The sequence below is a fragment of the Nyctereutes procyonoides genome, unplaced genomic scaffold, assembly GCF_905146905.1.
Source record: "Nyctereutes procyonoides isolate TBG_1078 unplaced genomic scaffold, NYPRO_anot_genome, whole genome shotgun sequence".
Classification (NCBI taxonomy): Eukaryota; Metazoa; Chordata; class Mammalia; order Carnivora; family Canidae; genus Nyctereutes; species Nyctereutes procyonoides.
In genome coordinates this window covers 1,221,741-1,243,978 of record NW_026575134.1, presented here as the reverse complement: position 1 = coordinate 1,243,978, position 22,238 = coordinate 1,221,741, and the positions used below count along the sequence as shown (strand labels likewise).

General features: G+C 63.1%; 1 protein-coding gene across 1 annotated transcript in view; it reads right to left on the bottom strand.

Moving 5' to 3' along the window:
* The window catches only part of VWC2 (von Willebrand factor C domain containing 2), an 85,533-nt gene extending 63,835 nt beyond the window's left edge, over nucleotides 1-21,698 (bottom strand). The window contains exons 1-2 of the mRNA XM_055301216.1: nucleotides 21,000-21,698; nucleotides 1,773-1,902 (exon numbers count right to left, since the gene is read on the bottom strand). Coding sequence (XP_055157191.1) covers nucleotides 1,773-1,902; nucleotides 21,000-21,698 — 829 coding nt within the window. The remainder of the gene's footprint in view (nucleotides 1-1,772; nucleotides 1,903-20,999) is intronic.
* Nucleotides 21,699-22,238: the final 540 nt, after the last annotated feature.

Below are 22,238 nucleotides of genomic sequence, written 5' to 3'. Positions count from 1 at the left end.
TCTGTGGGTGTCAAACCTTTACCAAGTTCCAAGGATTAGGACCTCCTCAGAGGCTGACATCGCATCTTCCATCTTTTGGAAACGCCCAGACTCCCTCTTTAATGCCCAAACTTAGTGTCCTACCGCGCTTGGCGAGAGAGACACACGCTATCTTGGATTCTTAAGAAACCGAATATTTGAGCGCCCCCAGGTAAGCCGCTCACGAAACAGCGCGGACTCCCCGCCAGGTTACTTGTGCAGTGCACGCCCCTGCCTCCGAGCAGGGACCGCAGCCTGGACACGCGCCGCCCGGATCTCAGGGGCCCACCGGCACCCGCAGGCCCCTTGCACCGTGCACCGGGGGTGAGACCTTCAGGGGTAACCCCCCCGACCCTGGCATCTGCATGTACCCCTGGAGGGCATCCACGACTCCCGGCCCCCCGGCCCCTGTGACCCCCGCAGCCCCTGGCATCTGCGTGTACCCCTGAAGGGCACCCCCCGGCCCCTAGCATCTATGTACCCCCTGCAGGGCATCCATGGCCCCTGGCCCCTGGTCCCTGCGGCCCCTCCGACCCTCTTGACCCCCAGCATCTGCATGTAACCCCTGCAGGGCATCCACGGCCCCTGGCCCCTGGCCCCCGGCCCCCGCAGCCTCTGGCATCTGCATGAACCCCTGCAGGGCCTCTACGGCTCCCCCGACCCCCTGGACCCCCAGCATCTGCATGTACCCCCTGCAGGGCATCCACAGGCCCTGGACCCCCAGGCCCCGCAGCCCACAGCATCTGCGTGCACCAGGGCCTCTGCGCCCCTCGGCTTCCAACGGCCTGACTGCAGAGCTCAGGCTCCTCTTAGGCACCAACAGCCTTGTGTCATCACCCGCCACCTTCACAGCCCGATCGCAGGGGCCCCGCGACCCCAGGGTGATGAGGTAGCCACCTACGGACACAGCCACCCCTCTCCCGCCTGCTCGGGCTGGGGAATCACTTGCATTGTTGGGAGCCAGTCTGTGGCTTCGACCTCAAGTCCCAGCGCCATGTCCCGGGGCCACGGACACCCCGTCCTGCTCGCAGGGACTCAAACCCCTGAAGGCCCACGCGGCGCTCGGCACTTCCACACACAAGGCAACTCCCAGTGTCCAGGATGAGGCAGTGCGCTCCCCGAGCCAGCGGTGATCAAGGACATCCTTGAGGCTTTTGCTCTGCCACTGGCTCTCGCTGCAGAGGGGTTCTCCTCCTGCCTGATTTACTTATGAAAAATATTCAATTACGTCCCAAGTTTAATTCACTTAGTAATGAAAAGTAAATGAGCCCAACCGGCAAGTTTGATTTGTCTTGGAAAGAGAAAAACTGCTTTGCAAAGAGCAAACAAAGTTAAATTAAAATAAGTGACTCTCCGCACTCTGGAAACTGAATTTCTCCCCAGCACACCCCTTGACAGCTCAGGGACACGGGCTGACACCCGCGGGGAGCACGTCGCCCCGGGGACAGCTCTGATGGCCCCTGCAGCCCAGCGGCCATGTGGGGTGCATGTGAGGCTGGTAGACAGGGGTTCAAGCCTTCCCACGCAGACACCCCTCCTCCCCCGGGAAGCAGGCAGCCAACCTGAGTGAGGGGACTGCAGGGGGCGGCCCCACGGGGGGAGGGGGGCAGCAGATGAAGGACATGCGGGGAGGGCGCGGCCCTGGAGGGTGAGGGGGTTCGGGGGAAGGCGCGAGGCCCCCACGGGGTCTGGGGGCGGCGGGGGGTGGCAAGGGGTGGCTCTGGGGCTTCGGGTGCGCCGGGCACGGGGCCTACCGTTCTTGCAGATGGGGCAGCACTGGTCCGGCTCGTACACGGGGTCCACGCACTCCGTCTGCGGACAGGCGGACACTGTGCACAGCACCTCCCCGCTGGCCTCGCAGCGGCAGCGCTCGCACGGAGACACCTGCAACAGAGGCGGGGTCAGACTCGGTGTGCCCACCCCCCCACCGCGCCCCCCCCCCGGCCCCCTGCGGATGCCCAGGTGTGTTACGACGTCAAACAGGTTCCGGCCCCAGGCCGAGCGGGAGGCTGCGTGTCACTGGCCGCTGGCCCAATGCACACAGCCCCCCCAGCCTGGTGCTCATAGCCACCCCCCGGCCCGGTGCACACAGCCCCTGCCCCCCCGCCTGGTGCACACGCCCCCCACCACCTGGTGCACACGCCCCCCCCCACCTGGTGCACACAGCCCCTGCCCCCCCACCTGGTGCACACGCCCCCCCCCACCTGGTACATGCAGGTCCTCCCTCCCCCAGTTGCCCCCCACAGAGGTGGATGGCAGAGCAGAGCGGGGGCAGGGGTGAGGGAGGAGGTCCCTGGTGGGGCCGTCCCAGGACAGCCTCGGGGCCACGTGTCCTGAGGAGGCCGCCCTGGGGAAGGGGACGGTAGGTGCGGTCCCACCGAGCGCATGGGGCTCCCTCCCGCTGGGTGACCTTGGTGACCACGGCCTCTCCCGGACCTGCTGGCCCTGTCCCCCGCACTTGCAGCCGCTGCCCCATCGGCCGAGCCCCGCGCCCTCCCGCCGGCTCCGCCCGCCGCCGCCCCTGCCCGATTATTTATTGTCCTGGACTCTGGGAAACGAACACGGGGTGGTGGAAGGGGAGGTGGGCGGGGACGGGGGTGGGGGACGGGCCCTGAGGGGGGCACCTGACAGGAGAGCACCGGGTGCTATGCTATATGTTGGCAAACCGAACTCCAATAAAACATATACAAAAATATATACATACACCATAGTCGACTTAGAAAAAAAAAAAAAACACGAGGGGAGTGATGTCTCCTGGCGGTTGAGGCAGGACAAAGGGGAAACAGAGGCAGAAGCTGCAACGCAGAAACACAGTGGACGTGCATGTGCGCGTGGGGGGTGCAGCCGGGCGTCCTGCGCAGGGCCTGGGCCCCCGGGGGTACGCGCGCTCACGGCCGCCACAAAGGAGAATTCAGACCTGCACGGCCCCGCCCGGCTGCTTCGGGGCCGGGGCTCAGCTGGGCGGGATTCAGGGCCGTGGTCCGGCTCTGGCCCGTAGCCGGTCGGGCTGCGAGTGGGTGCCGAGTGCGAGGGCGGTGCGGCTGTGTGCGTGTGTGGGTGGGCGTGTGCACGGGTGTGAGGGAGACCCAGGGCCTGGGGAGCAGACGCCCGTCTGTCTGGACGCAGTGGGGCTGCGGTTCCCAGGAGGGTGGCGGGCACCACGGGCTCCCCTGCTCCTGGCAGGGCCTCTGCGGCCCCCCCCACCCGCAACAACCCCCCCCCCGAAGGTGGACTAGGTAGCAGGCACCACAGGGAAAGGCTGTGCAGGTCGAAAGGTGGGGTTCCTGGCGCGTCAGAGCCCCGTGGGGGCCCTGGGCCAGGCAAGGGCGGCCCAGCCGGAGGGGACGGTCGTTCTAGAGGAACAAGGGGGCCCGGAATCGCTGGGGTCTGTCCTAGAGAGGGGCACAGGCTGGCGCCATGGCCCAGGCTGCCCTGTGGGGACGCAGGAAGCTTGTGGGGCCTCGAAGGAAGGGGCGGCCAGGCCTCCAAAGGACGCAGATGCCGGGCGGCGTGACAGAGTGGGCCTCGGCCCGCAGCCCCACACTGGGCAGGGCACCTGGGAGGACAGGCCTGGGCACACACGTCCCGGCCGGAGCCTCTTTCCCTGGAGGCTCTGCAACCCTATCAAGGTCCCCGGGGAGTCTTGCTGCCGCAGGACGTGTAGGAATCCTGCCCCAATGGCTCGGACGTCGATGTCTCAAGACCATGAGGTGGCGGGGGGTGGGGGGCAGCAGGTGGTTCAGGGCTCGAACGGCTGAGCGGGATTTGGCTCAGGTCATGGCCTCGGGGTCGCGGGGTCAAGCCGGAGTCTGGGATTCCCTGTCTCCCTCCGACCCTCCCTCCCTCCCTCCCTCCCTCCGTCTCTCAAATAAATGAATCCCACACATGAGCTGAGGCTCAGAGGCAGGACCCTCCCAGGCGCGCACATCATGCTCCGACCTCACCTCCGGCCACTGGCCCGGCTCCGCCCTCGCACAGGGGTCCAGCCCCGCCGAGCCCCACGCTGAGCCCGGTGGCCCACGCAGGAGGCCAGACCCCCATCCCCTCGGAGGACACGTGGACGCCGCCGACCCACCGGAGAAGGGTCCCCTCTGAGCCGAGCTCCCCGATCTGGTCACAGATCCCGGGAATACACTCACCTACTGGACCCCTGTGGGCCTGCGGGTGGGCCCCAGCCCACGACACAGACCTCCTGCTGGGCCCCGGGCCACCCACCTGGCTGGCGACAACGCAGCCAACCAAAGCCCGGCCGGCCCCTCGCGAGCCAAGCGCGGCTCCACGCGGACATGGGCTTTGCACTCCGCCGCCGCGTGTGCTGTCCCGTTCCCCGGGGAGGGCTCAGCATCGGCCGGACCCTCGGCACTTGACGCTCAGCCCGAGTGCGTCCCCTCTGGGAAGCCTCCCGCGGCGCACCCGTGGCACGGTCCCCCGTGGAGCCTGTCACCCCTGATGCTCCCCAGGCCTCACGCAGCACTCAGGCAGGAAGCCTGCGGAGCTGTGAGCCCCCAACGCTGCCAGCCCAACCCCACGTGCTCATGTGCACCCAGCAGCCGGCGCGGGAGGACTCGGCTGCCGTGTCCGCATGGGAGTGGCCCCGAGGCCGCGTGGTCCTCCCCTGGCAGCCCGAGCTCTGTAAGTCCTCCCGCCATCGCCGTGTCCCGCGTCCCGCCGCGTCCCCACCGCCGCCTCCAGGACCGGACGCGCCAACTTCCGGGCGCCTCTCTGCCGACAGACTGGCCCCCTGCCTCTGCTTCCAAAGCTGTCCTCTCCCCGACGGACGAGTGGCCAGCGGCGACCTAACCTCGACCCCACAGTGCCCCTTGCTGGCCAAGCAGCTCGTCCAGCGTGTGCAGCACAGCGTGCGACACACACGCCCTGCCATCCTCCGGGCACAGCCCCGAGTACGGGATGGACAGGATTTGCACGCACAGCCTCCAGGGACCCCGGGCGTGGAGGGAGCGTCTGCACCGCGGGCCGGAGGGCGGCAGAGCAGGGACCGGGTGGACGCGCACGGCCGGCTCCGCGGTAGCCCTGCGCCCACCCCAGGCCCGAAGCCAGACGGGCGAGTCCGGCTCCCGCCCTGTTTCTGGAAGGAAGGAGGAGCGGGGGCGGGAACTGGGGCAGGTGCGCGAGCCGGGCAGCGGCCGTGGGCCCTGGAAGAGGCACGGAGCTGGCGCCCCGGCCACACGGCCTCCCGGTCAGGTGCTTGTGTCCGCAGCCCGACGCCAGCAGTAGGGCCGGGAGATCCAGGTCACTCCTGTTTCCAACCGGCCGCGTGGGCACAGGCGCCCCGGCCTGGAGGGGAGCGGCTCTTCCGTGTGCAGGGACGCCCACTCGGAGGGTGTTGCTTGAATCAAGTGCCCGGATGCAATCAGTGAGGATGTCGACGGCAGAGGGGCACAGGCGGGTGGGACGGTCCTGAGGAGGCCGACGTGCGCCCCTTGGACCTCCTCCCGTATGTTCTACATCAGCCAGCTGGGTTGTCGACAGGCGCCGGCCGGCGGGAAGCGCACCTCGTGCGACGTCGCAGCTGGGATCGCAGTCGCCCTGACCACGAGGAAGCCCGGTCTTGCGTGTCCCAAGTCCCGTCCCCTCGGGGAGGCTGAGACTGCGTCTTTCCCACCCACCGCGTTCACTCGTCCGCTGGCCACTCACCCACCCACGTCCCCCAAGTGCAGCATCAACAGCTTCGGCCTCCCTCTGGCTGTGTGCTGCCAGACAGGGCCGCGGGAGAGGTGCACCGCGCCGCGGGTCCCCCGAATCCTGTCACCGTTGCTAGAGTCCAGTCTGGAACTTTGTACCATGATTCCTGGAGGAGCGGCCGCGAAACCCCAGTGGCACCCGATGCGGTGGCTCCTGGAGGTTCCTGGTGGCTCCTGGAGGCTCCTGGTGGCTCCTGGAAGTTCCTGGAGGCTCCTTGTGGCTCCTGGAGGCTCCTGGTGGCTCCTGGAGGTTCCTGGTGGCTCCTGGAAGTTCCTGGAGGCTCCTGGTGGCTCCTGGAGGCTCCTGGTGGCTCCAGGTGGCTCCTGGAGGCTCCTGGTGGCTCCTGGAAGGTCCTGGAGGCTCCTGGTGGCTCCTGGTGGCTCCAGGTGGCTCCTGGAGGCTCCTGGTGGCTCCTGGTGGCTCCTGGTGGCTCCAGGTGGCTCCTGGAGGCTCCTGGTGGCTCCTGGAGGCTCCTGGTGGCTCCTGGTGGCTCCTGGAGGTTCCTGGTGGCTCCTGGAGGCTCCTGGTGGCTCCTGGAAGTTCCTGGAGGCTCCTTGTGGCTCCTGGAGGCTCCTGGTGGCTCCTGGTGGCCAGCAACCCATCCCATGCTAGAGGCAGAGGCTTCCCTAGGGGCAGGCGCATGGGAGGCAGACCGTCCCCAAAACGCTGGAGCGTGCTGGGAGATGGGGTGGGTGTCAGCCCGGAGAGAAGCAGCAGAAGAGGGGCTGAGAGCACAGGGCTCCCCGTCAGCTAGACTCGTCTCCGGCTCCGTGTCCACCATCAGCAGAGCTGTTCCCTTCGTGACCCCCAAACTCCCCAAACTACCAGGTCGGCAACGCCGCGAAGTGAGACGAACCTGAGAATGGAGCAGGGCCTGGCATCCGGCAGCCGCTCCCTCCCCTCCTCCCCGGAGGCCCAGGAGCTCGGGGCTCCAGCACTCGGTCCCGTCCCAAGCACCAGGGTAGCAGCCGCCGGATTCGGGACGACTCAAAGCCGAGGCGGCACGTCGGTCACACTCAGGGGTGGTCACAGAGTGAGCCCGGAGCACCGCCTACGACAGAAAACCCTGGAAAGGCGATGGACGGCTCGGCTGCAGAACGGTCGCTCAGCACCTGGGAAACAGCGGGGCCATGTGGGGCGCCCACACCCGGGCGGGGGGACACAGACGAGCCTCTCCGCGGGCAGGGGCCATGTGTCATCCACACGCGGAAGAGAAGGCAGGTCCCCAGCGGGACGGGGCCGAGAGCGGGTGAGCCGGGTGCACCCGGAGATGCAGCGCCTGCCCGACGTGGGGAGGCAGGGCCCCAAGACCCTGCGGGAGCCGCCCCGAGCAGTCCCCAGGCGGAGTCAGAGGTCACTCCCAGCCCCTCCTGCCCCCCCTCCTAACCCTCCTGCTCCGTCTGCTGGGCTTCCCTTTGGAGAGCCAAGGTCTGTCCCGAGTGGCTGGGGACCCAGACTTGCTCTCTGAGCCAGCGGACGGTGTGCAGCCTGCGGGTTGGGGACGACGGACACACAGGTCCTAGGACGGCGACTGCAGCACCAGCCTCCCCAGGTCCCGACACCAGCCCCCCACGTCTGCGCGACCCCACGGCCCCCTGCCTTGAGGGGTCCCGCAGCCCCGGGTCAGGAGCGGTCAGGTCACCGCGCGGCACGGTGCTCGGCCCGGTAGGACGAGGACGCGTCAATGAGACGCTGACGGGAGGGCAAGAGTGGCCGGAGCTGACTCAGCACGTGCATGGTCAGAACCTGTGAGGCAAAGCTGTGGCCTCTGATCAGAAAGGGAGGGACCATGGCCGGGGACGGCGGGGAGGGCGAGGGGCCCGGGGGGGTCCTGGGGGGTCAGGGCGTCACGGAGGCCCCAAGCCCCCCGGCAGGGAGGCCCTGGCCGCAGCCCTGGGGGGCACAGCACCCACACGCGGTCTCAGCCCCACGGGAGCCCTGCACCTGCCAGGGTCCCTCTCTGGGGGCCGAGCCGCCCTCCCCGACACCCTACGGCGGCGTGAGCCCCTGGCACGGTCTGGGGAGGAACGAAGGAGGTGAGAGACGTCTTCAAGCAGGGAGGAATCCTGCAATGCCGAGTAACTACCCCAAACCATGACACTCCCAAGAGCTCCAAGGGCCATGGTCTCGCCCATCGGCAGGTGCGGGGGCCACAGCCCAGGGCAATTGTCCCAAAACTATGGGGTGTCCCTCCCCCGCCCCCGCACCTGGGCCCCACCTGCACATCCTGACCCTGGTGAAGGGGCCACGAGGTGCCTGGGCCGCGGGCGGACGGCCGGGTGGCTCCGGGTGGGGATGACAGGCAGCAGGCCCACGAGTCACCGTCGCGTTCTGGTCACCAGATGGCAGAGGCGTCCTTTCCAGCGGCTGAGCCGGCGCCGGAGCTCCGGGCTCCCACTGCCCACAGGGAAGTCTCGGGTGGGACCGCTGCCGCCGGAGCCCTGCGACCCGGGAGCCCGAGAGGACTGCGGGCCCTGCCCTTCAGGTGGGGGTTTCTGTGCCTTTTTTGTTTGTTTCTGGAGCAAAACACACCCAGGAGTCTGAGCATCGCCAGGAACACGTGCACGGCACCTGGACAGGGACCCGGTGAGGCCGCCCCCCACCCCGGGGCAGTCCCAGGAAGGCACCGGCAGGCCACCTCTCCCAGCCTCCCCCTGCCCCTGCAGGAAGCTGGGGGCAGGGGGGGGGGGACCGCGCTGTCACCGAGACTCAGCCCATCCCCAGGGCCCAGCCAGTTTCCTCCCCTGGAGCCATGTCACGAAGGCGGTGGCACCGCAGGGCCCTGTCCCGCCCCCATCCGAGGGGCCACGAAGGAGCCCCCAGGGTGCCCCCAGCCTCAGGGCCAGGTCCCCACGCGCCCCTCCGCACCTGCCTCCCGGGCCTGAGGGGAATGGGGCTCCTGCCCGGCCACCCTCCCGCCTCCAACACCTGCCCCGGCCCCGCAGCCCTAGGAAGCCTCTGCCTCCCACGCCCGTCGGAAGGAGGACTGCATTGTTTTGTTCTCTTTGTCCTTCCGCTTTCTGTCAGAGGCGGACCTGCACACCAAGGGACTTAATTAAGAACTGCCCCCCGGAAGCTGACAGCTTTCCCGTCTTGGCCCGGGCCGCACGACCCATCAACAGGACGACAGTCCGACAGCCGAGGCCGGGCGGGGGATGGCCCTCCCCTCTGCGGGTTTAGCTTGCGGCAAGGATGCCCTTCCAGTCCCCCGGGACGAACTCCCTCGGCTTAACACCGACCGCGCGGGACTCGCCCAGGAGGGGCCGGGCGGGCAACGTGGACAGTGCACTGTGCTCAGGGCACCCGCTGCGGGGTCAGGACAACGGCGAGGAGGCCACTCCTCCTGGGCTCCAGATGCAGCCCCGGGACGCAGTCGGACCACGCCAGCCTCCCGCTCTGGGCTGCGCGGCTGGCATCTCCCCAGGACTCCCAGGCCGGAGCCTTCGTTCTCAGCGGGATGGGGTTGGGGGGGCGGGGACGCTAGGAGCCGAGGTCAGGAGGCTGGGGCCCCCGCGGGAGCACTGCCCACGGGAGGACGCGGGGAGAAGGCGGCCACCTCCCGGCCACGAATGAAGCAGGTCCCGCTGGCACCTCGGGGTCGGGCTCCCGGCCTCCCCCACGGGGAGAAGCAAGTGTCTGTGAGTGTGTGCGGTGGAGGCACGTGCGTGCTCCCGAGGGCCAGCCCCGGCCCGCACCCTGTTTTAAAATCTGTTTCAGAATTGGAGTGGAGGGTGAGAGCCGAGTAAACCCCCGAGAGAAAGAAGCGGAGACCACGGCCTCTCCCTTCATATACAAATGACTAAAATCAAGTGTCTTCCAAAGACGAGGCTTTTCAAAGGTGGGTGTGAGGGTGTGGCAGGGGATTGGCCTTCGCAAGGGTCACAAATTTAGATTTTTTTTTTTAAGGGGCCTACGGGGTAAGGAAACAAGCTGGTGAACAGGTGCCTAGTAGGGAGGGGTGGGGACTGCGGCGCTCTAGAAGGGAAACGACGCACGGGACGCAAGAGGCCGACGTCGTCCTCACAGGTGCGCACACACAGACCCCAGAAAACAGCCATGCCGCCCAGCTGCGGCATCCCGCATTTGAGAGGACAGTAATAAGGCGCATCTTCGCGGAGAGGAATCAAAGTGGCCAAGGAATAGGTGCATTTCCTCTCCCCCAAGCTGGCCAGGCCCCAGGCCCAGGGCTCGCACTCCCCAGGGTTCAGGTGGCCCCAGACACCCGTCTGGACGGCATCTGAGGTCAGAGTCTGGCTGCCTTGAGGCTCCGTTCAGCGAGTGTGAGCTGCCAACTACCCAGAAGGTGCTGGACCAGGGCCGGAGCCCAGGGCAGCGGGCGCTGTCGCCTAACACACGGGCCCCGTGCTTCTCCCTGGAGCTGGGCCTCTTCCAAGCCTCCTGGAATCACGACAGGACGCCGCCAGCCATCCCTCCAGGTAACGAGGTCCCTTTCCGCGGGGCTCTAAGCTGGGCTCTCTCACAAGCCGCGTGGTCCCGACAGCCGCCCGCCGCCCCCAGGAGCAAGATGTGCTTCCCTCCTTGGCTTCCCGGAGGCCACAGCGACCAGAGGGCGACTCTGCCGTCAGCGGGAGGCGACCTGAGCTGAGGCTGGCATCAGAACACAGCTGATCCCTCAGGCTGCCCCGTCCCGCTCCGCACAGGCCCCAGGAAAGGCAGTGGCCTTGTCGGATTTCTTTCCCTGCCGACCTCTGCGCCCCTGACACGTCCGCATGCGCGACACGGAGAAGCTACCAGCGGGTCGAGGCACAGGTGGGCAGGGACGAGACAGGGGACTGCTGGCCTCCTGCACTGCTCCCGTGGGGACAGAGACGCCACCGTGACAGCCCGTCCGCTGGCCGAAGGCTCGTGTCCCCGGAACATAACTGTCAAGGATGCACAGTGTGACCAGGAGCACGGCGATCGCTTCTGACACCCTGGTGGGGATTAATAAATGAGTCTGGGCTCGCCTGAAACTAAGCGTGTGTTCTATCTGCCTTAAGCCTCTACGGAGACACCGAGATACCTTTTCAAGAGACACATGAGGTTTGAAAGTAAAATATAAATAAGAAATTGTTTTTAAAGCTGAATGAGGGGGATGCCCGGGTGGGTCAGTGGTCGAGCATCTGCCTTTGGTCCAGGGTGTGACCCCAGGGTCCTGGGATCGAGTCCGCAAATCAGGCTCCCTGCATGGAGCCTGCTTCCCCCTCTGCCTGTGTCTCTGCCTCTCTCTCTCTTTCTCTATGTCTCTCATGAATAAATAAATAAAATCTTTAAAAAAATAAATAAAGCTGAATGAGAGAAATATGTTCGTGTAGCACATGAACCCACGGGGAAAGCAGAGAGACCCTCCAGAAGGACCAACCCACCGGCAGATCCGGGTAGAGGCATTACCATTTTCTTCCGAGCTGCCTCGTGGAGCACAAAAATGGCGCGCCAAGCAAGGGGGGCTTGTCGCCTGGACGTGTTACCACAGGAAGGTCAGGACAATGACCCACAGGCCATAAAAGCTTGGTGGTGTCCGTGTCCAACAGCCCTGGAAAGCAGGAGGGGCCTCTGGAACCGCTCACCTGTGGCATTACTGGGCCTAGAGCTGAGCTAGCTGCCCCCCCCCCATAATAACCTTTTTCCAAGAACATTTAAGTTCTATCAAAGGGCATTTCCTGTTTGTTCAAGAATAAAGTGCCCAACCCAAAATTCAGCCCGGAGACCACTCCCCTCCTCAGGCAGGTGGGGCGTTCAGCGCCCGCACTGCTGACGGTGGCTGTCAGAGGCTGCCCTGCATGCTCGTTTGACAGCATGCGCTCTATTTTTGTTTAAAAATATCTTTGATCGGGGCTGCCTCAGTGGCTCAGCGGTTTAGTGCCACCTTCAGCCCAGGGCATGATCCTGGAGACCCGAGATCGAGTCTCACATCAGGCTCCCTGCATGGAGCCTGCTTCTCCCTCTGCCTGTCTGTCTATATCTCTGTGTGTGTGTCTCTAATAAATAAATGAAATCTTAAAAAAAAAAAAATAACTTTGATCAGGAACACCTGGGTGGCTCAGTCAGTTAAGCATCTGACTCCTGATTTCAGCTCAGGTCATGATCTCGGGGGGTCGTGGGACTGAGCCCCGGGTAAGGCTCCACACTCAGTGCTGAGTCTGCTTGAGAGTCTCTGCCCTTCCCCAGCTCACACTCTGTAAATAAGTAAATGAAATCCTAAAAGAAAATAATTCTAAAAAAATAAAATATCTTTGTTCAGGCTCCTTCCTGAAGGATAGTTTTGCTGGATATAGAAATTGGGTTAACTCTTCTTCCCTCTTTGCTCCTTTAAAGATGCTCTACCGTTTGGGTTTCCCACTGCTGACAAGAAGCCGGCCGTCCACCTAGATGCTGCTCTCTTGCAGGTCAAGTCTTTTCTCTCTGGTTGCTCTTAAAACCTCTAGCCTTGGGTGCTTTGCCGTCTCACTACAACATGGCGAGGGGGTCGGACGACCTTTTGGTTTCTCTTTCTTTAGGTTCAGGGGGGATTCTTGAATCAGAAAATATCAGTCTTTCCATCCAAAAGCCTGAGACACCAACCCCTCGTTTCTCCCATATTCTCTCTACCACCTCTCGCAGAACTCTGATCTGATCCGTATTGAATGTCCTCTCCGTGTCCTCCGTGGATCCAAACATCTCCTTCCTATGTTCCATCTGTGTGTCCCTGTCTGACCTGGGTGACCTCTACAAATCTATCTGCCGGTTCGCTGAATTGACCCGTAAACCACCTGATGTGCTGTTGAGTTCTCCCCTGTTGAGCATTAATCCAGACTCTCATACCCTCTCTTTATATAAGTCCCACCTCTTTCACGAAGCTGACTAGTATCTGGACTATGCTTACCCGTACAGTTGATGTCAACACGTGTATTTCTGCACATTAAGCAGCCCTATTTATACCCCCACATCTGGGTCCTACTGGACTACTTTGGTCTCAGCGGACTTCTGCTTATGACATCCCTCCTCGTGTGTGATTCCCGTTGTGCTGTCACATTCCTTGGAACACGGTTTGTGGAGATTCTTTGCAGCCCGGGTGGAGTGTGCATTCCTCCTGGGAGCATCGGCTACTGGCAGATACCAGTGGCTCCTTTAAATGAAAATACCCCACCCGGGTTTTGGGGGGGGGCCACTCAGGGGAGCATGAATACGGGCTTCATGCTCATAAGAGACCGTGTGCCCTGGAGACAGCAAGTGTTCAGAGCAAGCCTGTCGACTGGGCTCAGCCCTGAGGCCCACGCAGGGCAGTCTGCTGCTTCTTTGCAGGACGTGCTCTTGGGGGGAGCACGGTCTCCTGCAACGCATCCTGACCTGATGCTCTCTCCTCGGGGCCCTGGGCTTGTCACGTGCCCCCGCCTGGCCCTGAGCACCCAAGGCCTGGACCCCTGGCATCAGGAGATGCTCTCAGGTGGCCACTGCTGCAGGGCTGACTTTCCTGTCTGGATTCTACTTCCAGGGATTAATTTCTCTCTTTTTTTTTTTTTTTTTTTTTTTTGCCATTTCAGCTGTGCTTTTAAGAAAATGTGTTTTATATGATATCTGGGATTTCACAAGTTTTGTAAGTGGTAGGTTTTCAGGCTATCATTGTTACATATTCCCAGGCAAGCAAGGGGTGGTCTCATCATGTTTAAAGCAAAATCATTTCTGGAAATGCTCAGAGCCACATGCCATCTTAATTTTCCATCCCTATGCTTTTCCAGGGGCCTAGGGCTTCCGAGAGAACTTGCAGGGCCATGGGCAGATGCCTGACATCATCCTTTTCTGCAGATTCGAAAGGCACTCCATGTCCTGGCCGCACCCCAGTGCCCGACAGAAATAGAATGAGAAGTGAAATCCAGCTGGCAGGATCTCAGGCTTGGAACAGAAGCAGCAAGAAAAGGATTTCCAGCTATGTGGTCAGAACCATACCACGAAGGATGGCTATAGGGTATGTAGGCTGGCGTGGAAAATCGTATCCTCCACCCAGACTCTCAATTGTTCTCTTTGAGACAAACTCTCATCTCTTCCCTAGAAACCTGCCCCAGGACTGCTCGGTCGCTTAAAAACAAGCCAGCAACCAGGGAGTCTCGATGGGCGGCTTCCACCTGTGTACCCTGCAGAGCCCCATGATGCTCCTCACAGCGTATCACACACTCTGGGGTCACTGCCTGTTTATTGGAGGCACTCCAAGGTTTGTCATCATGTCTGCAGTACCTTGTGCAGTGCCTGGCAAACATTTATCCAAAAAAAAAAAAAAAGAAAGAAAAGAAAAATAAAAAATGTCTTGAATTAAAAAGCATGCAAGAGTAAATTCTTTTGGGGGATTTATCAGATTCAGAGATGCCGTTCACCAAGGAAATACTTATGGGCAGGCCCCAGAGAGCCCCTCCCTGATGACAAGCCTCTGCAGGAAGGCTTACCAGGGACCAAACACCCCGCCAGGGGGTAGTCATCCCCACGAGATGGCACAGGCAACAAGACACACCGAGAAACCACACCAACCTAGCTGCAGGCTTTTTTGTTTCTTTTTTTTTTTTTTTTTTAATTTGTTCAGAGATGTGTAGGTTCAAATTGCTTTCACATATATTTCATCTACTTCTCATAAACAGAGAGATAATCAGGATACTCTCCGCTCCGTGCCACAGGGAAGACAAGCAGGTCTGAGAATTGCTCAGGGACACAGGGACGCAACGGAAAAATGGCTCACACAGAGCTCTTTAGCTGGCAAGTTCTCTGTCCTCGAAGTTCTAGAAGACGCTGACTCTACTCACACGGAAGGGGCAGGGCATGCTAGCACGGGACCCGGGCTCCTCAGCGGGCATCTCTCCTAACCAGAGAGGCATTACACAGCCCTGTGGCCGTAGGGCCGGGGGTGAATCGCGCCACGTGGGCTGCGGTCAGCTGGAGGGCAAGGGCCCTTCCACGGGAGCAGCCCAGCACAGCGTCGGCAGGTGGCTGCCATTTGGGAATCATTCCATTTTGACAGCAAATTGGCAATCGAGGTATAGAGACGAGCGACTCGTTTGTTAAATATCTGTACTAGCCAAACAGACGCCTTCCGTGTGGTGAGCCAAGCAGAACACCTCCCCGGGCTGGAGCTGGCCTCGGGCCACCAGTCTGCCTGCTGCGGGCCTGACAACGCCTGGGGTCCCGCCCACGTCTGGGGATCTGTTGTTCTGTCCACTGCCCACGGGAATCCTCCCCCCCCCTTGCCCTTAGGGAGCTCCTTCAAGTAAACGCTTCTGTCCTCGTTCCAACTCGAGATGGCATTCGTTGAAGGACACGGGTATTTACTTTGTCCTAGACGGCCTCAAATAGGGCATAAACCCACATCGATAAACGCTTGGTCAAGCTGACCCCACATCTCCCGGACACGAATGTGAGGCAGGTGCTCTGAACCTGCAGGAGCTTTCCCTTCTTCACGTGCCTAGAACTCTCTCTGTCACGCACAAGATGACACTTCATCACCATTTGGTCACGAACCTAAGACGGTGCCAGTGGAAGCCCACGATTATCAGCGTGCAACAGCCTAGGACTCAGACCCCGGTCCTCCCACGTACTGGCTCTGTGGCTTTGGTCAAGCTTCTTAACTGCATTGAATCTTAAAGCTCAACATCTGACCACACTTGAAAACGTTCCCAAGGAAGCATATGGACTTCTCCCTTTAAAGAAACTGTTACCAAAAATTAAAATAATAAAAAAATAAAATAAAATAAATAAAATAAAATAAAATAAAATAGAAAAATAAAATAAAATAATAAAATAAAATAATAAAATAATAAAATAAAATAAAATAAAATAAAGTAAAATAAATAAAATAAAAATAAAATAAAATAAAATAAAATAAAATAAAATAAAATAAAATAAAGAAACTGTTACCATTTAGGGGCGACTGGGCGGGGGGCTCCGTCATTGAAGCATCTGCCTTTAGCTCAGGTCCTGATCTCAGGGTCCTGGGATCGAGGCCCACATCGGGCTCCCTGCTCCTCCTCCCCCACCGCCCCCACCCACTCCTGTGTATGTGCACCCTCTCCCTCTCTCAAATAAATAAATAAAAATCCTTAAAATAAATAAATAAATAACTGTTACCTATTTACATGGCTTTGGATAGAAAGGTAGAAACTGAAAAGTCCAGAATTTAGAAAATCTGACTTGAAACCAAAACAAACTCAGAAGGAGCACACAGCACGAGCATCAGGGCCAGCTTAAGAACGCCAGCTTCACACAGCTGGACTCCGCGTTCTCTGCAAAGGTAAATAATAGCAGTGTTGTTCTGTGTTAGGGGACATCAGCCAAGGGAAAATAAACACCATAAAACCGAAAAGTACGACGCCTGGGTCTCCCTCCCCGCCGGCACCTCCTGGTAACGGCACGGAGATCTCCGTCGGTGGAGATCTTTGGATTCCAAATCTCATGGAAGAATTTTTTTCATCGCTGAACTTCTGGAAATGAGGTTGCACAGCGGGGTGAATCTCGGGGCAGACAGTGACACCCTGGGGGAGCCTGGGTCCACCCCGGCCCCGTGCCTGTGGGTCTCCAGCCAGCTGCCTCCCGTCCAACAGGCCTCTCGCTCTCAAAGACAGTCGAGCGGGCCGTGCTCGTTCATAATTCAGTTCCCCCTTTTCTTCAACGAGAACACAACCGCCCCTTGGAGCTCCTGCTCCCTACGAGGGCCGCTGTGCCGAGACCGAACGGGTGTCCCACTGGCCACGAGAGCCGTCTAAGCGGGTCCCACAGCACGCTGAAATGAGCCCGCAGACCCCGCTTCTGGGGGTCAGGACACCCTGGGACGGGGATGACTTACTTTGCGGCTCCACAGGAGGATCCAGCTTGGGTGTGCTGCTGGCCCGCCTGGTAGCTGTTGGGACGGATTGGAAACTGCCCCGTGGAGCCCCCAAGAGCTCGGACCCCAGGGCAGAGGTAGTAGAGTAGCCCCTCACGTGGTGCCCAGAATGGGACAGATGGACCGAGCGGGCTCGGGCAGGCTGCTGGCTCTGCTTCTCGGGGTCCAGTTTGTCATCAATCCCTCCCAGCCGTCTTTGTAAAGCCTCCCTTCCATCGCACCTGCCCCTGCAGCCTTCCCCGCGACCCCCTCCACCCACACTCCTTGTGCCTCCCTGGGCTCCTGCATCTGCGGTCAACTGTGGCCTCGACACCCGTGACAGCTGCGTTACAGCCCGGAGCGCGTCCTCCCTCCCAGATTCCCACGTTCGAGTGCCGACCCCTGGTATCTCTGAGCGTGACTGTATTTCGAGACACGAGACGAGATACGTCAAAATGAGGCCATACAGGTGGGCCCCCGTCTGCTACGAGGAGGACACAGGTGGCCCTGGTGGGGACACGGGAGAAGACGGCCGTCTACATGCCCAGGAGAGAGGCCTCGGAAGGAACCAGCCCGGCCCACACCTCGATCTCAGACCTCCAGCCTCGAGGGCCGTGAATCAACGAGTCTCTACCGTTGGAGCCGCCTGGTCAGCGGCACTTTGTCACAGCGGCCCCACGAGTGAACAGACCTGGGAGGCAGACAGCACGTGAAAACACCATTGTTACACAAAAACAGAAACCCACAGACCAGCTTCCTTATTCTAAGTCGGATACCTGCTGGCGTAAGCTGACCACCAGGCTACTTGGGAGAATTTGAGAGCCAGCGCGGAATATGCTCTTCGTTACTCGGTGTTTGGTTTGCATATACAAGTTGAGTTGCAAATGCCCCCAGAAAAATGTGGGCATCTTATTATGAGCAGCCTAACGGGGCGCCTTGGAAGCAGTGAGTGAGGTCGTCTGCCGACACCGGGCTGAGATCAAGCAGGCGGTGAGGAGCGGAGCAGGGCTGGGACGGGGGGGGGGGGGGGGGGGGGCGCCCGGAGAGGAGGGAAAAGACGGAGCTCACTGTGGGACCTGGGCAGGGAGCCACGTGTCCAAGACGGAGAGGCACCCGGCACGGAGGGGGCCCGGGGGAGGCCCCCCCTGGGGCCAAACCTGCCTTGTAGGCCCTGGGCAGGATCTACTGTTCTAGTGGCTTCCGGAAGGAGGCCCAGGGTGAGCCCCCAGCCCCCAGGAGGACGCCCCCCAGCAGAGAGCACAGGAGCCTCCCAGGGAAGGAGGCCCAGGGTGAGCCCCCAGCCCCCAGGAGGACCCCCCCCCAGCAGAGAGCACTGGTGCCTCTCAGGGAAGGAGGCCCAGGGTGACCCCCCAGCCCCCAGGAGGACTCCCCCCAGCAGAGAGCACAGGAGCCTCCCAGGGAAGGAGGCCCAGGGTGAGCCCCCAGCCCCCAGGAGGACCCCCCCCAGCAGAGAGCACTGGTGCCTCCCAGGGAAGGAGGCCCAGGGTGACCCCCCAGCCCCCAGGAGGACTCCCCCCAGCAGAGAGCACAGGAGCCTCCCAGGGAAGGAGACCCAGGGTGACCCCCCAGCCCCCAGCAGGACCCCCCCCAGCAGAGAGCACAGGAGCCTCCCAGGGAAGGAGGCCCAGGGTGAGCCCCCAGCCCCAGCCCCAGCAGGACCCCCCCCCAGCAGAGAGCACAGGTGCCTCCCAGGGAAGGAGGCCCAGAACCGGCCGCCTTGCCACCTCCTCCCTGCCACAGTCCACAGCCTTCCACGCAGGACCCCACGGTCCCACAAGCTTCGCCTCAATTACATCTTCAGAGAAGAGCAGAGCGTTTTCCCACGGCAAGGCCTCTCCACAGCCCCTCTCCACGCCCCTGCTCTGCACACGGCAACCACAGTGGCGGGGCTCCCTGCGAAGCTCCGCGCCCCCAGACCAGGCAGGTGGACACGGCCGCCCAGCCCTGCAATTCTGCGCGACGGCAACCCCCAAGACGCCCGGGGCTCAGTGCTGGCCCCGCACCCTCGTCCCTCTGACACCCCCAGCAACGTGCCACAGCCCTTCTGGTACGTGAGAGGAAACAAAGACGCGGACGCGAAATGACTTGCACCAAACCACAGTGACTTAGGGAAATGCCTAGAATGTTCCTGACAGCAACAGAAACGCAGGGGCACGGGGTGCACACCGTCCAGGCGTGAGATCTTCACGCGTCACAGGAGCAAGCACACAGCTGAAAGCTCGCGGCAGCTCTGCAACACCCTCGCCGCGCACGGCCCGGCAGCCGGTGGTGATTGGATGAAAGTTAGAGGTGAGGCGTCACCTGAGGATGGAAGATGCTCTTCATGCTCTATAAAGGGGCTCGCCGGTACCTCAATCTTCCCAAGATCATAATCTTTGCAATCTCCCTTTTGTTGCTAACGTCGCCCGTGTCCAGAGCCTGAAACACAGTCTCCTCACTGAGCCCCTCCCTTTGGAAGTGGGGAGTCCGGGAAGGGCTCCCTCGTCCCCCCGCAAAGGCGGCTTTGGGGGGCCCCACGCTCAGTGGCCGAGCCCGGAAGCCAAAGTGTAAACTCTCCCTTCTGTCTGCCATCTCGGGGACGCGACGGCCACGTGATGTGCTCGGGCTTTCCAGATCAAAAATGCGGCGATTCCTCGGCCGACGACACCCAGGGCTCACAATCAACGTCATTAATTAAAACCCTACAGCTGGCGTGTGTTCTCCTGCGTCCTAGGTTTCCTTACGAGCCTCAAACTCAAGAGATCTGTGTGCGGGGCCCTCGGCGACAGCCCTGCGCAGGCCAGCACAGAAGGGCCCTCCTCTGGCCTCGCCTCCGCGCCAGCGCCCCGAGAGGCCTGAGCAGGCCCCCAGCCAGAGCACGGGGCCGCCCGCTCCCACCGTCCTCATGGCGCAGGCCCGGCCTGGGTCGGAGGAGTCGCCCCACCAATTTTTCTTTGCTTCTCCAAGGGGCCCCCGTGAACAGCTGTACCCCCAGGCAGTGGGCGTGGAGGTGGGCCCCGAGCCTCAGGCTGCCAGAGCCCCAGCAAGCCTCAGCTCACCTGGCGGCCCCTCACCTGGCGGACGAGGAACACGAACCTGGAGGGGACAAGCGCTCCGCTGGTTAGTGGCAAGGTCGGGATGGACACCCCGGTTTCCTGACTAAATCCCAGCTTTGCCTCCACTTTATCTCCAGGCCCGGCCTTCCTGGCTTTCTGGCTCTACAACCCTGATGATTTATTCCTGAAATCCACGCGGTGCCATCGCATCCCGGGCGTACCCTGAGGTGCAGGTCTCCGAGGCTGGGCGCTGGGCGGCCTCCAGCAGCGGGCAGGGATCCTTCCCAACTGCCTTCTCCGTTCGGCTTCCGCGGCTGCACCTGCACGCTGCCCCCTTCCGCCCAGGAAACCTCCCAGGCGCCACGTCAGCGGGCCACGTCCAGCCCGGCCACAGGTTGAGCCTGCCTTGCTGGGGGGGGGGGGGGGGGCTGGAAGAGGAGCTGAGCGTTTCAGCCCAGCCCGCCAGTGACAGGCAGGGCTGCCAAGTTCCCCAAGGGGCCCACAGTGGTGCCAGCCAGCACCTCCATGCAAACCTGCCCCCGGCTGGACGGGGGGGCTTGTGTGTCCCACAGAGTGTGGGGGGAGAAGGTGTCACAGTGGAACCGAACGGCTTGGCCCGACCGACACACGAGTCTGCTTCTCAACAGCCGCCTCGCCTTCACCACATTATGTAAAGATTCCGGCCTCGGTTTCCTCCTCTCCATCAACTGGAGATCTTAGGTAATAACCTGTTTGGCGGCGTGGTGTGCGGGTTAGCTAAGTCCACGCACCTGGAAACCGCACGGGAGCCCGACACACAGCGCGGGCATCCAGGAGCCCGGGCGCCCTTGCACAGTGTTCCCGGTACCCACCCGGACCTGCACGATTTCTAACCCTACCCCTGGGCCTCCTGCCTCTGCCCTCCTCGACGTCCCGGCGGCCCATGAGCAAGCATTTTCCTCTCCTTTTCCTTTTCAGAACTTGTGCATGACACCCCACCCCCTAATCTGGGGAAATGGCTTATTGATGTGACTGGTCTTCCTTCATTAGCCATTAGCCGAAGGATGTATCCCAAATGGCTCGCAAATCAGCCTGCGCTTGGAAACAGGTTGAGTTCGCAGCCGCGGCAACGGGAGCGCGCCCCGCCCCGCCCCGCCCCGCCCCGCCGCGCCCCGCCCCGGGGCCTCGCCCTCTCCAGACCCGACCCCTCCCCGGGGGAGACCCCAAGGCCCCGGGAGTCACCGCGGACTCGGATGGGCCACACCGCTCTGGAGATTACCTCTGCACCCAAAGAGGGATCGTGCCGAGGGGACGCGGGCACAGCCGTGCGCCTCTTCTTCAAAGTGGGGCGCACGGGGCGCACGGGGGGGGGTCGCGCCCCGGGCGCTGGGAGGTGCAAGGTGGGCCGGCGGGCGCTCGCCTCTTACCACGAACTCCTCCAGAGTCTGGTAGGTCCTGCCCCGGAACTCGCAGTAGTTCTTCCTCTCCTTGCACTGCGGGCAGCACTGGCTCGTGTCGACGTGGATGCAGCGCGGGTGCAGGCGCGGGCACTCGGGCTGCGCGCACAGCGGCCCCTCCTCGGTGCACAGGCAGGGGCAGGCCGAGGGGCCCGGCGCGAACTTCTCCCCGATGGCGTACACGAAGCCGCTCTCGTCCACGCAGCCCTTGCCGCGGTAGTCCGGGTACGCGTACTCCTCGGGCGGCTCGGGCGTGGGCGCCGGGTCGGCGCGGGCGGCGTCCTGCGCGGCGGGGGCCGGGGACTCCCCCTGCGGGGTGTCCCCGCGCGCCCGGCCCTGCAGGTCCCCGGCCTTGGCGCCCCCGGCGCCCTGGGCGGCCCAGGCCTGCTTCTGCCTGCTCCACGCGTCCCGGCCGCCCAGCCCGCGGCCGCCCCTGCTCTTCCAGTCGCGGCCGCCGCCGCCCTCGTCCCTCGCGGGCCGCCCGAGCTCGGCCACCCGCCCCGGGCCGTCCCGAGACGCGTGCTCGCGCTTCTCCTGGCCCGGCTGCGCGGGCGCCTGGGCCAGCTTCTCCAGCGGGATGCTCGGGCTGCACAGAGCCACCATCAGGCAGCAGGTGACCAGGAGCGAGCTGGACAGCGCGCCCACGGCCATGGCAGCGCCGCGGGGCATCCCCTCCCGCGTCCCGGCGGGCGGGCGGGCGGGGGGCGCGGCCGAGGGGCGAGTCGCATTCACGGCCCGGGGGCGCGCCGCCGCCAGCCGGGAGCCGCCGTCCCTGCGGAGAGAACAGCAGCACAGCTGAGCCCCGCGGCCCGCGCGCGCCCGGCCCCGCCGGCCCCCGCCCGGCCCCGGCCGCGCTCCAGACGAACGAGCCGCGCGGCGCGGGCGGGGGCAGCCAGCCCGGACCTCCCCGGTGCCCGAGCCGGAGCCGGAGCCGGAGCCGGTGCCGGTGCCCAGGCGGACGCCGGCTCTGCCGCGGAGGGGCCGCGCGGGGCGGGGCGGGGCGGGGCGGGGGGCGCACGGGGCAGCCGGGCCCGCGCCCCCCGCACACCGCGGACAGCGCCGCGCGATCCGGAGCCCGGGAGCCCCCCCCCCGCGCCCCTCCCCGGGGCTCGCCACATGCCTGAGGATCCCGCAGTGGAGTTGCGCGCGGGGCCCGTGCGCGGGGGCTGCCCGAGGGCGCGAGGCCGAGGGCGCGGGAGGGGCTTCGCG